Below are 14,148 nucleotides of genomic sequence, written 5' to 3'. Positions count from 1 at the left end.
GGAAATCTCTCAATCCCGGAAGTGCTCTGCTCCAATTATTCTGACTAACAGACATATCACTGTATTTGTTTCGTCTCTGCAAACTTATTTGGCTGATTGTACTTTTTGAGCTTTTAGATTGGGTATTAGTTTTGATTAGTTGGATGGCTTAACTATTTACCATAGGACATTTCACTATAGAGCAAAATTGCTTTCTTACATAATAAAATTGACAAAGTGCTTGAGCAGTATGTTTTGCATAGCATATTTTTGTTTTCTGGGTAAATAAAATACTGTAAATTTCAAGTTTAACCCTGTTCGTATTGGCAGGTGTTCGTAAGTCGGGGACCCCCTGTATTTATAATGATATTGGAGGTTGACAGCCAAGTTATAGACTATTTTATATTACAATACTAATGTAGTTTTGGTTAGATTTGGTATACAGTACAGTAGTTGGTTTATACCAATACTTTCATAAATTGCATAATACTCTATCCTGTGACATGATTAAAGAAAACAAATTCTCTAGATATGCAGCAGAACCAGAAGCCCTAAGCCTAACCTAATATAATGCTTCCAGTTGTATCCTAGAATGGTTAACCTCATAAGATTAAATAGTTACATCCATATATGTCAGTAGCTTTCAACAGGGCAAGTACTGTAGCTGTTGAGGGTCTTTAAACTGTCCTGAATACCCCTTAAGTTGAGCAGTCACCTATTTAATTTTTCTTATGGAAGTAATAAGGAAATGTTGTGTTATATCATGTTTATTCATAAGGTGAATTTCAAATATTTGTTGTTATACAACCCCTGGAAAATCTCTATTGCTACCTTTATAAGCACGTCATACACCATATTGAGAACCCCTTGATCTAGAGAATTAAAAACTGTACAGGTACATTATACGATGGATCTATAATTCTGTACGATCAGTCAGTTTTACGAAGTGAAAAAATTAACACCATTTACCGCTATGCGATGGCTAAGATCAGTATTACGATAGTCATGGCCTCCAATGTTTGTTTACCAAACTTAATAAATACCTTGTACTACTTAAATTATTTTATAAGATATTTTGATTCATTTCTTTATCTAAACTAGTGTATAATCACTATGTGGCAATGATGTACCCGGGCACAGGTCACTGACCCACATCGGGGCCTGGGGAGCAAAAATGTAATAATAAGTAATAATAATAATAATATAATAATAATAATAATTCATAGTAAATTAAATTTATAATCCCCCTGTAAATAAAAAAATGAAAATAAAATAATAATAACAACAACAATAAAGAACCATAAAGAAATACAAAAATGAAAAAAAAGATCAATAGTGAGAAACAATTTACAATGGTCCCTCGATTAACGAGCACAATTGGTTCCACAGAGTCGGTTGTTAACTGAAAATTTTGTTAACAACTATTATTTCAATGGGATATTGGGTAATTGGTTCCAACTCACAGAAAAAGTACATACAAAGTACTGTACTGTATACCAGTAATAGAATTAACAAAACCTTAAATAAAACTAAATACAGTACTGTACTGTACAGTATACTGTACAATATTAAATAAAAAACAATAGAATGCTGTATTTTAACTTACTTTGAGGTGTGTATGTCGTATTACTGGCGGTTTTGTTAACATAGCAAACAGCGGATTGTACAGGCACTCGATGATGACATGCCATATTCTTTACAGAGTGCATTGGTTCTAATGCCTCTTCGTGTTTCATAATAGTTTCTGCACTGTACAGTACAGTATATTATCAATATGCTAACTAAATTACAGAATGACCAATAATTTTAGAGTAAAAATGGAAACGAATGTAAACATAGAACTGATTACAGGTACTCCTCGACTTTCTACTTACGACCACCCGGACATATGAACGCCGCAGTCGTATAAAATATTTTTCAAATTACGTATTTTCGAGTCCTGACGTTAGTGATCGCGCTGTGTACTGACAAAATTTTAGTTTGTAATTCCCTTTAAAATGGCTGGCAAGCGTAAAAGTGAGAGTTCTCGTGGTGCTGAGAAGAAAAAGAGATGCCCAATTTACCGGTAGATTTTCTATGTATTATTTTTGCATTTTCGACTTACGCCCTGGTCGTCGGTCCCTAACCCCATAGTAAGTCGAGAACTGCTGTACTGTATTGGCGGACTAGCAGATCAGTTGATCAGCTGATGCACGCACCAAAGTGTGTTTCTCGTAAGGCTGCCGTTAATAGAAGTTGTACTCGTTAATAGAACTCAAAATCCTTATGGGAGCTAATTCGTAAACGAAAATCTCGTAAATTGAACTGCTCGTTAATGGAGGGACCACTGTATGTATGTTGTGTTGTCGATAATAAGAGAAACAATTGAGAGCCTGCAATTGTATGTAAATGATGTAGAAAGTCAGATCAGTAACCTGGGACTTGGTCACAATTTTTGTGATGCAATATGACAGCAGGGTCTACCATTAGACAATACATTATGCTTCCAATATCTTCCCAGGTTGTAGTACCTCCCTGTTTGGTAGCTGCCTACTACCTGCCTGTTGACTCTTGTTAAATGATTCTGCTTGTTGAGAGACTTTCAGTGAAATTCTTAACTCTCATGATCGCTTGAAATTTATTGAATGATCCTGTCACTTTCTCTGCTTGGAGCCCGCAGAATGACCAGAAATTGTGGAGAAGGTATTTTATTTCCCCCGAGCACTTTTCATGGCTAAGATATTGTCAAAAATATATTAAAATGATGCCTTCCCATATAAAAATGAAACCCTCAAAAATAAAATAAAATAAAATAATAAATAACAGCCATTTTGGTGGGTATAAGTGAAAGGTGAAAGTTTACTGTTGATTCTTCTTTGTGTTGTACCCACATCATTGTATTAGCCAGTATAAAATGCACATGACAAGAAAGAATAAATCATGAGGAAAATGAAGGTGTAATCAGAAAAACAGATACAGTGAACCCTCACTTTACGCGGTCAATTGAACCCACGACGGCCCGCGTAAAGTGAACAACATAACATATGGGATTAATTGAAATAGAGACTGGGCCGACCCCCAAACTCCACTTTTTCAGACAATACCTACGTTGTAGTAAAAATAACTTCTTAATTTTATGATGGTATGCACACACAATTAATAATTAAGAAAAATATCAATAATATTAGGTTTTTTAACACTTACATTAGTAGAAAAGATGGCTGGGCACACGGGGATGGGCGGTTGGTTCCGAGGCAGAGGGCAGATTATTGGCCCTCACCTGTATCACTTGTATCAATTGTATCACTATCCACCACAGAGGCTTGCAGGGCCTCTTTGTCAAACCCCTCAAAGTCCATATAAGTCCATGTCCTCACTATAATTATCACTATCACTGACTTGGGCCGGCTGTGGTGGGTGGCGGGTGAAGAACTCGGTAATGTTTTGATGACTGGGCGACCTTGTGCGCACCCTGCTCGCGCCGCTCTCTGCATAAAAGGGTACACACACCGCGGAAAGTGAGCATTCCGTGTTCGGCAGGGTACCACGTAAACGTGGAAATGCGTAAAGTGGGACCGCGTAAAGCGAGGGTTGACTGTAATGTAAAAAATACAAGATTTACAGATTAAAAGTAAAAATAAGTGGTGGTTAGGCACGCATTTAGCAAAATGTTTGTACTGTAGTACACATTTTTTCTTTGCTAGTTTTTTGTTGAAATCTTTCAAAAGTAGTTTTTTTATGATGGATTATTACTGTACAAATACTAAGGAAGATAAATAGACAGTTAGAAGTTTGTGATAAAAACTGAAAATTTGACAATAATATTTCTACTTACCACTCAAACAAGGTAGGCCTTGGCATATGCATGATAATGGCGATGCCGTTACAAATACGTATCAAATAAGCAAAATATAGTACTGTATATTCATTATAATTCGCCATACCCATAAGCATGCTTCTACTGCACTACATTTCACTGTCACTTATTATTTTTCCAAGCTAGGTCTATATATTGTGACATGCTTTTGTGCGACTGTATTGTGAGTAGCCATTTCACCAATGTCTCATAAATCCAAAAATATTTTGCTATTTCATTATAAATATTTCAATACACATCACTTTATCACTTCATAAGAATAAATATCGAGGTTGGAACTGATAAATATTTGATAACGTCCACTTGGTCACGTGGCCATTGCACCAACGTCTCACAAATTAAAAAATATTTCACTATTTCATAAATATTTCAATACACATCACTTTATCACTTCAAAAGAATAAATATCGAGGTTGTAAGTAATAAATATTTGGAGATACAGGTGCTCTTCTACTTACGAATGAGTTAAATAATAATAATAATAATAATAATAATAATAATTAACGGTTTATTGAAAGAGTTTGGCAGCCAGAAGGCTGAAAATATACAGTTACATAATTGGGGAATGGGTTTCGAATTACAAATAATATACAAGTAACATAAGTGATACAAATAAGATATACAATAACTAGATGGGGAAAAGCTCAAACTACAGTTCATTTCAACATAGTGACAATGCAAGGAGTAGTGTTTACTGGGAGTGAATACACTGGTTTATTACAAGTTATTGATAATTTTTACAATGGTTGGGACTGGCCTGTTCTTATAGCGATCAGTTCGTGCACGTATGGGCTGGATGCGGTTGTGGTGTCGAACAGCAATTCTCGGGCTAGGGATCTCAGGTGGTAGTAGGTGCCGGTGTCGAGGATGGTGTAGAAGCTTCCTACCAAATTTGCAGATGAGGTCGTGGTGATGGTCAGTGAGAGTCGAAAGGGTCAGTGTGTTGAGCGCTTCTTGATATGTGGAGTAGGAAGGGGAGAGAATAATCTTGCATGCCCTCTTTTGCACTTTTTCTAGGTGTTTACGTTGTGTGGCATTTAGGGAGGAAGACCAGGTGGGGGAGGTGAGCTTGGGAAGTATGAATGTTGTGTAAACACTGAGGAGCTCGGTGCAGGAACTCCGAGGGACTTGAGTCGGCGGAGGAGGTGGAGACGGAAACTGGAGGATTTGACAACTTCACTGACGTGTGGTTTCCAATTTAGTTTGTTGTCTATGGTGACGCCGAGGAGCTTCGTGTAATCTACAACCTGGAGTGTGTTCGGACCTAGAGTAATGGAAGGAGGTGGGACGATGTCGGAGGAGAGGTTGATGTGCATAACCATGGTCTTGGTATGGTTGATGGTGACATGGTTGTTGGTGGCTCAGTTTTGGAGACTGTTCAATAAATCCTGAAGGGCGGTATACAGTAGTTGGGAGCAGAATTGTTGACGCTGATCCCAATGGTGGAGTCGTCGACATATTTCCAGCGAGCAGGGGTTTCTCTTAGGGCATCATTGATGAGCATAAGGAAGCAGAGTGGTCCCATCTTGGTGTCTTGGGGGACGCCACAGGTGAGTGACTGAAAGGTGGAGACAGCCCCTCGGAAGCGTACAGCTTGGCGTCGGTCACTGAGGAAGTCTGTAAGCCATGGTATAAGACTTCTCCGAAGCCCGAGGTCAATAGCTTTGTTGATGATTATATTGTGGTCGACTAGGTCGAATGCTTTAGTGAGGCTTGTTTGTAAGTCCAACTTTACTCCTGTAGATACCAAACATATTGTAAAAAATGAAAAGATTATGGATACTTAGAACAGCTATGCCCTTTAATGCAGCCTTAAAACCTGGCTCACTCTTCTCCTCTTAGGTAATGTTTGTTCTATCTGGAATTTTCTTCAAAATAATCCAGTCTCATCCACATTAAACACCTGTTCTGGCAGGTAACCCCTGTCAGTGATGATGTTTGTATCTCTGAAAGTTTGTCAGCTGAACGTTCTTAAGTAGAGGAGCACCTGTAGTGGTGCAAACGCCACAGTAGCCATTTTTAAATCATGCCCGGAACACACATACTGAGCCAGACACATTCTGGTGTGTTTGTCATGAGGTTGCACAGTCCATTGCATGTAGACGGGTTGCCACACAGCCTTAACTCTTGGTTCAATGCAGGGGAGTGGTGTGAAGAGAGTGGTGTTAAAATTTGAAGTAAAGGTAAGTCAACCAGGAACTTTTAGAGAAATTGACTATATACCACAGTGGAGTGTCTGATCATGAGGCAAAAGTTTCATTTACATGAAATCAAAATGCCACATAGGAGTGAATGATCCCCAGTGTTAATATACTTCCCAAAGTACAGTACAGAAAGGTATACTGTACTGTATTATAATTTGCAACTTGTATGTACAGCACAGTACTCACATATTCTTATAAGATGACACACACAAATGAGTTCAGTAAAAATAATCAGAATAACTAAAATAAAATTCATTATAGGTAAACTTACACGACATTGTTTTCATGCACCCGCTACCCCTACTCCTGACTTGATGGAAGTCGTAGCCTTGGCTTCATACTGAATGCCCCCCTATCGTTCAGTGGTGCAATGTGGTAGCTCGAAGCTTCGCCGTGTTGTACGAATAGCAGTTCATGATGCAATATTTGGGAGAATATATGCACGATACAGGTTTTTAGTGACTTCACGACACTTTATTTACCATCACTATACAAGAGGGGCCGTTTGGTTTGCAGCCCTGATTACGACTTCCCTTGAGCCAGGAGTTGCGGTAGAGGGTGCCTCGAAACTATGGCGCGTGAGTGTACATTACTTGTAACGACTGTTGGGGATTGCTACTTAGTACAGTACACTGTAAACATACTCTGCATATCATGTAAGGTAAAGGAAAATAAATATTTTGCATAAATTTTTTGTGTTTTGTGTATGTATAAATGTATTTTTTTTGTCTTAAATTATTTGAGTCATCTAGACAGTATTTAATCATTATAGCAGCAGTGTATAAAACTTTTTGGGGCTCTTTAGGGTTTCAGGAAAAAAAAATTCCCGTAAGTTATTAATTTTGGTATATGATCGATCACTTAACAATGGCTTTTTGCAGTCCCTAACCCCTATCATATAATGGTCAACACCTTTACAATAACCACTTTCAGGATGCAAAGTTTTCACTCACTTGTATGTCTTGTATTTTAGGTTCATCCTCGGTCCAACATGCAGCAAAATCAAACCCAGCAAGCAATGATACAGATTCTTGGCCACTATACCTTGATGCTCAATCCACCACCCCTCTAGATCCAAGGGTTTTAGATGCTATGCTCCCTTACTTTACTCATCAATATGGAAACCCACATTCTCGCACACATGCTTATGGTTGGGAAAGTGAAAAGGCCATGGAGAAAGCTAGACAGGTGAGAGAAGCTGTTGTTATCATATACAGATACAATATGTTAAGATTTAATTGTTTGGATACTGTACATGGATATATTTTGTGACATAAATTTGGGTGGTTATTTTCTTTAGCCTTTACAAAGAAGGAGTAAGGGTGTAGAAATTTACTTTTTCTTTAGTTGCTACAGGAAAAAAAGTGATGATTGGAAAGTGAGTTGTGTGAGATACTGTCGATTTCAGCCATCTTGTGCATTAGTGAGGAATTGCTTGCAAAAGTGACAAAATGCATCAAACTAACTTTCTGCTGTGTGACAACAAATGGTAAAGAAAAGAAAGTAAAGTAATGATAGGACTATCCAATCTACTTAAACTTGTATAATAGTGTCCCCTTTTTCTTTTTCAAAATAGCAAGTTGCAGACCTCATTGGAGCGGACAAGAAGGAGATTATCTTCACATCAGGTGCAACAGAAAGTAACAACATCAGTGTGAAAGGAGTAGCTAGGTTTTACAAGTCCAAGAAACGGCATGTAATTACTACTCAAACGGTATGTATCCTATTTGAAACTAGAATTATTAGGCATGATATTTTAGATATGACTTAAGAGTACTGTTACTGTACTCCTTCATACATGCAATATACACCATTTAATGGCTGGAGAGGGATGTTGACTGTGCCTGACTTGGATCTGCATACTTCCCCTGAATCTTTCACTCATTACTTTTTGCTTCAATGCATGTGTTTAAACTGGTGTAGGATAATCTCTTGGGTCACATCCTCATCCTTCTCCAGTGATAAAATGTTATTACTGAAGCTCACTGCATTGTTTTGACAATTAATGATTGTTTATTAATTTAATATTTTAATCATTTCAAAAAAATTAAACTTCTGTTATTTATAAAACTAATTGTCATATATTTTTTAAAAGTTTTGTTTAACAATTAGATTTGAAGGCAATTCATATTTGCATGTGCCTACTTATTAATAGATAATAATTATTTTTTTAAGTTCCCATTTGTTATTGTTTATATCTTATTTCCACTGAATACAATACTTTTTGCCATTGCTTTTCATTAAAATGAAATTCCACTTGCAGGAACACAAGTGTGTACTCGACTCATGTCGTGCTTTAGAGAATGAGGGTTGGGATGTGACTTATCTACCTGTACAAAAGTCTGGCATCATCAAGATGGCAGATTTAGAGGCATCCTTACGTCCAGACACAGCACTGGTGTCTGTCATGATGGTCCATAATGAGATTGGAGTTATCCAACCTATCAGGTGAGTGTTTGAAGACAGAGATGCAATATATATTTAATTTGTTAAAATGGTTTTGGATTGAATTGCTTCAGTTTTGCTCTGTGTAATTTTTATATATTTTATGGTCTGTAAGACCTTACAAATGACCTGGTAAGGTTTAACCAATAAGACCTAGAAGGCAGAGCCCACCAAGTACCTACAGGCTTATTAGTTAATAGCAGGCTTCACTTTCCTTGTTTATTGTATTTTTTTAGCAGAGGCATAAGTCTTCTACATTATGTCCATAAAACCAAATTTTGACCTTAGGTAGTTATTAAAAGTCATTTATGGACAATCTTGCCTGAGAAAGGTGTATATATAACAAAGTTGTATTGCTGTTTTGTGAATAGAAATGTTTAACGTGCATTTATTTATTAAAGGGAAATTGGGGCAATGTGTCGTGAACATAAGGTCTTCTTCCATACTGATGCTGCACAAGCTGTTGGTAAAATCCCCATCAATGTTCATGACTTGAATATCGACCTCATGTCAGTCAGGTAAGGAGCTGCAATGCCTGTATAAATGGTATATATTTTCTCACTTTCAAGCCTTTTCCTCCTATAATGCAAGTAGCTGGGATCTAGATTAAACACATGAATATATGATTCATTTGCTATTGTGCATTATCTGCTCGAATAGATGTGTTTAACTGTGGTACACTCCTTTCACAACAAGGCTGCAAATATCACTGGTTTACTCATGTTGCTTCACACAATCTCACAATCTGTCAGTAGTGTATCCTTCCCTTCTCACTTTTAGTGCATTCTTCACTCATCGTTCCATCTTTTTTTTGGCTTCTCCTCTTTCTCCTATCATTAAATTCTTCGATTACTTTACTGTACAATCTTTCATTTTCCATTCTTTCAGTGTGTCCATACCACCTGAGTGGACCCTGATCTGCTCTTTGCTTGACAGTTCTTTCACTTCTGCACCTACCTCAAAGATTTTGTGTTTCTTATTCTCCACATCTTAATACAGTATTATGTACATTACCACACATATTGCCCTCAAACATGTAATTTTTCACACTACAGTACTGATTTGCTCCTTCTTCCATCCAGAATCCTTACTTCACACCCATAGTGTAACGTTGGCTCACCTCTCTTGTACATTCTCATTTTTACTTCTTTTGGTAAGGTCTAAATGCAAGAGGAAGAAGTTAGATTTAAAAAAAATTATGTGCTAGAGAATAGTTTAAAGGATGAATAAGATGCAGAAATATAAAGGTGAAAAAGTGTGGGACAGAGGTGCTGACTGGGATTTGCTAAGGTGATGTGGATGGTTCATTATAAACCTCCAAATTAAAGACATTGCTGTCTAAATTTAAAATTGTAACCCGGTATTCAATAGACTGGTGATGAATTGTCCGGTGACGAAATGTCCACCTACCAATATGGATATACTGTACAGTACTGAGATCATGAGAATTGAAAGTTTGGTAAAAATAGTGTACAAGTCAGAGGTGGACAATAGGAGGGAGAAATGAACACCAAAAAGGGGATGGGGTGAAGTGAAGTGAGGGGGATGGGCAGGCTCGTCCTTTAAGGGGGGCGACCGCCCGGGGCCCAGTGCGTGTGGGGGCCCAGCACTAGAATCCAGTGACCTCGGACACATTACCTGTTGACTGGTTAATCTGACCTGACGGCTTACGCCACCATCGCACCCGTGATCTTACCATCCATAGCGACAGTCCCATGGGGGTTGTTGGGGGTGGGTTCCTCTGACCGCATAATCTGACTCCATAATCCATTGCACTCCACTCCACACAGCCAGTCCACCAGGGTCAGTAACCGGTGAGATCAGGTTGTGTCGTGTCCTGTGAGCTGTGACTCCTGCCTTTTGAGTTTTGTGGATATACTTTTTTTTTGTGCAAGAAACATGGCAAGCAGAGACAAGAGACAGATACAGAAAATACAGCTCGGGGCAGAGAAAAGGCAAAAGAAAAGGAAACGAGAAGAAATTGATATTGTATAGAAAGGTTCCCTTGACAAATTTGTGTTACCAAAAACTCCAGTAGTTGCCAGGAATCTCCTAACAAGTGGAGTTGATCATGCTTGCCAACTTTATGTACACCAAACATGGATGTGAGAACAAGTTTAGATGATGAGAAAAACAGTGTAGGTATCCCATGATATACAAACGTTCAAAACACAAAAATTTGCTTAAATTTTTTTTGAGATACATAAGCTTCCCCTGCTTTTACAAATTTGGGTTTAGGTAAAAATTAAAATTTCGCGTGCCGGGAGTCAGCTAACACAGCCATCTTGGGGAGAGATGCACAGAGACGTATTCTCGCTCACTAATCATACCCCTTCCCTCCCACATCTCCCACAAGCCCACGTCTTTCCTTCTCCTATTCATTGTGTGTAAAGTAATCTCTCCTTATCCATGTCTATTAGTGCCATAGTTTCTTTATGGCATTCAAGCATTCTGCTGAATATTTGGCTACCTGTACTACACCAAACAATCCACTTTTGAGACAAAGCTGGAGGTAGTTAAGAGTCATGACCGTGGTGATGGCCCTACCAAGATTGGGAAAGATCTTGGTCTGGCTGCTTCTACTGTGGCCACAATTTATAAGCATGCTGAGGACTATGGTGTCCTTGTGAGAGGATTTTACCATTATGTATGTGTGTATGTGTAATAATAATAATAATAATAATAATTAACGGTTTATTGAAAAAGTTCTGCAGCCCGAAGGCTGAAAATATACATTGGACATAAATGACTTATTACATACATTGGTGGTTTAACAAAAGCCTTCATTGGAGAAAGGTAAAGGAACATACAGTGAACATACAGATTAATGTAGGTGTTGAACAGCAAACTCGTAGTGTAGTAACTCCCTCCCAGATGGTGTTAGGAGGATCTCACGTGGTGTAGTAGTTTCCTCAGATGGTGTTATGAGGGACCTGGTGTGGTGTAGTAATTCCCTCGCAGATGGTGTTATGAGGGGCCTCATGTGGTGTAGTAATTCCCTCACAGATGGTGTTATGAGGGACCTCACGTGGTGTAGTAATTACCTCACAGATGGTGTTATGAGGGGCCTCACGTGGTGTAGTAACTTCCTCACAGATGGTGTTATGAGGGGCATCACGTGGTGTAGTAATTCCCTCACAGATGGTGTTATGAGGGGCCTGACGTGGTGTAGTAATTCCCTCACAGATGGTGTTATGAGGGACCTCACGTGGTGTGGTAATTCCCTCACAGATGGTGTGATGAGGGACTTGACGTGGTGTAGTAATTCCCTCACATATGGTGTTATGAGGGACATGTGGTGTAGTAATTCCCTCACAGATGGTGTTATATGAGTGAGGTTTGGTCTTAGGCCTTCCTATCGTAGACGGATTAACACATCGCTGGTTGTTGTTGGGTCTCATGGGCCGTTATCACTGGGTACCTGGGACCTCACTGTGTGAAGGTTAACTTGGGTACGGCTGTTACTGTTGAGTTGTTCTCACTGACTTAAGCACTGTTCACCACTGTTCACCTCTGTTTAACACTGGTTCCATTCCTTTCCTAAATGAAATTGTAACTTCTGGCGAGAACTTGTTGATATTCCAGTGGGAAGGAGGGTTCAGGGGAGGGGGTTGGTATGGACCAACTTAACAGTTGACCTGGCTGCTCCGAGAGGAGCGCCAGGTACGTCTTGACCCTTCGGTGGTCAAGGATGTAGTGTGTGTGTGTGTTTTAATTGTCTTAAGGTTAAACTAAATTTTGGTTAACGAATTACCTTCCATAAGATTCTTAACTTCGGTTAACGGGCATTCCCTCGATTAACGAATTCCTTACGAGCGCTCCTCCACATGTTTTCGCTTGCACACTAGCTGTCATTAAAGTCCGCCAATACAGTAATCGGTTCTAGGGCTTAAATTCCTTACTATTTTAGTAAATATCAAGAAGTTTGTACTACGGTATTCAATAATTTTAAAAGTCTTATATTAAAATTTTTAGTCATTTTAACAATTATTTAACAATTTTAGTACAGGAAAACTAGTTTATAGCGCATCAAACAGCCTGTCAACACACCATACAGGCGTCAGTCTCTGTCTTTTCAGTGGAGGTAACAGCTTGCTTCAGACTCTCTTCTACATAAATGCTTTTTTTCTGTGTTTCCAGTCATTTTGAAATCTATTTTACATATTGACAATATATAATGCAGTGCAGTGTTGATTTAAAGAAAATAATCTTTAATTACACCAAGTAAACTAAAATTTTGTGGGTGAAATGGCGCCATGGGGTGACTTCTCTTCCACCCCAATGCCTTCTCTTCTCCCTTCTCCTCCACCCCCATTCTAATTCCCATCATCATCATCAACCAGGAGCCTTCTACATGCACACCTCAAAGTAAGTGTACTTTACTGCATTTATTTTTTGTTTGTAGGTAGTAGGCAGCTACCAAACAGGGAGGTACTACCGCCTGGAAAGATACTGGAAGCATAATGTGTTGTCTAATGGTAGACCCTGCTGCCATATGGCATCACGAAAATTGTGACCAAGTCCCAGGTTGCTGATCTGACTTTCTGCTTCATTTACACCCAATTGCAGGGTCTCAATTGTTTCTCTTACCATTGACAACACAACATACATATATTATTTCTCACTTTTGATCTTTTTTTCATTTTTGTATTTATAGTTCTTTATTATTAAAATTATTATTATTATTACAGTTACTGTATTATTATCATCATCATTATTTTATTTTTGTTTGTTTTATCATAAATTTTATTTATTATGAATTATTATGACTATTATTATTACTGTATTATTATTATTATTATTATTATTATTATTATTATTATTATTATTATTATTATTATTATTATTATTATTATTATTAAATTTTCACCCCCCAGGCCCCAATGTGGGTCAGTGACCTGTGCCCAGGTGGGCTAATCCTTGTAAAAAAAAAAAAAAAAAAAAAATTACCCAAAAACCCATTGAAACAATGGTTTCGGTTAACGAATTTTTCGGTTAACGAGCAACCTTCTGGAAGGAATTGTGCTCGTTAACCGAGGGACCACTGTATTTAAGCATTTTCGACTTACGACCTGGATTTGGGTCCCAAACCCCGTCGTAAGTCGGGGAGGAGCTGTGTATTTTTTTTTCATTAATTTAGCCAGCCACAATGCCTGGTTTTTCTTTAGAGAATAGTCGCAGGAGGCAGACATCAGGATAAATAACTACTTTATCAACTCTTGTAAAAGTTACTGCTTTCTGAGAACTTTACACATAGTCTGAAAGGAAGTGAGGGTATTTCATTCAGAACATAATGTTAGAGGAAATGGGTATAATCTCTTCATTAGGGATATTGTAACCAAGAATGCTCACTGGTACCATATACAGTGGTCCCTCGGTTAATGAGCACAATTCGTTCCAGAAGGTTGCTCGTTAACCAAAAAATTCGTTAACCAAAACCATTGTTTCAATGGGTTTTTGGGTAATTGGTTCCAGCTCACCGAAAATTGCCTAAAGTCAACAAAAAAGGTAATAAAGTACACTTACTTTGAGGTGTGTATGTAGAAGGCTCCTGGATGATGATGATGATGTGCATTTGAAGTGGGAGGTGAAGGGAGAAGAGAAGGAAGTGGGGGTGGAGGAGAAGGGAGAAGAGAAGGCATTGGGGTGGAAGAGAAGTCACCC

General features: G+C 38.3%; 1 protein-coding gene across 1 annotated transcript in view; it reads left to right on the top strand.

Annotated features, from left to right (window-relative positions):
• LOC121856496 (cysteine desulfurase, mitochondrial-like) overlaps window positions 1-14,148 on the top strand; it is a 41,834-nt gene that overhangs the window by 19,147 nt on the left and 8,539 nt on the right. Inside the window, exons 2-5 of the mRNA XM_042352090.1 lie at window positions 7,013-7,227; window positions 7,616-7,753; window positions 8,303-8,487; window positions 8,886-9,002. Coding sequence (XP_042208024.1) covers window positions 7,013-7,227; window positions 7,616-7,753; window positions 8,303-8,487; window positions 8,886-9,002 — 655 coding nt within the window. The remainder of the gene's footprint in view (window positions 1-7,012; window positions 7,228-7,615; window positions 7,754-8,302; window positions 8,488-8,885; window positions 9,003-14,148) is intronic.

The sequence above is a fragment of the Homarus americanus genome, unplaced genomic scaffold (assembly GCF_018991925.1).
Source record: "Homarus americanus isolate GMGI-L3 unplaced genomic scaffold, GMGI_Hamer_2.0 scaffold1024, whole genome shotgun sequence".
Taxonomy (NCBI): domain Eukaryota; kingdom Metazoa; phylum Arthropoda; class Malacostraca; order Decapoda; family Nephropidae; genus Homarus; species Homarus americanus.
This window is presented reverse-complemented; position numbering and strand designations above follow the sequence as displayed.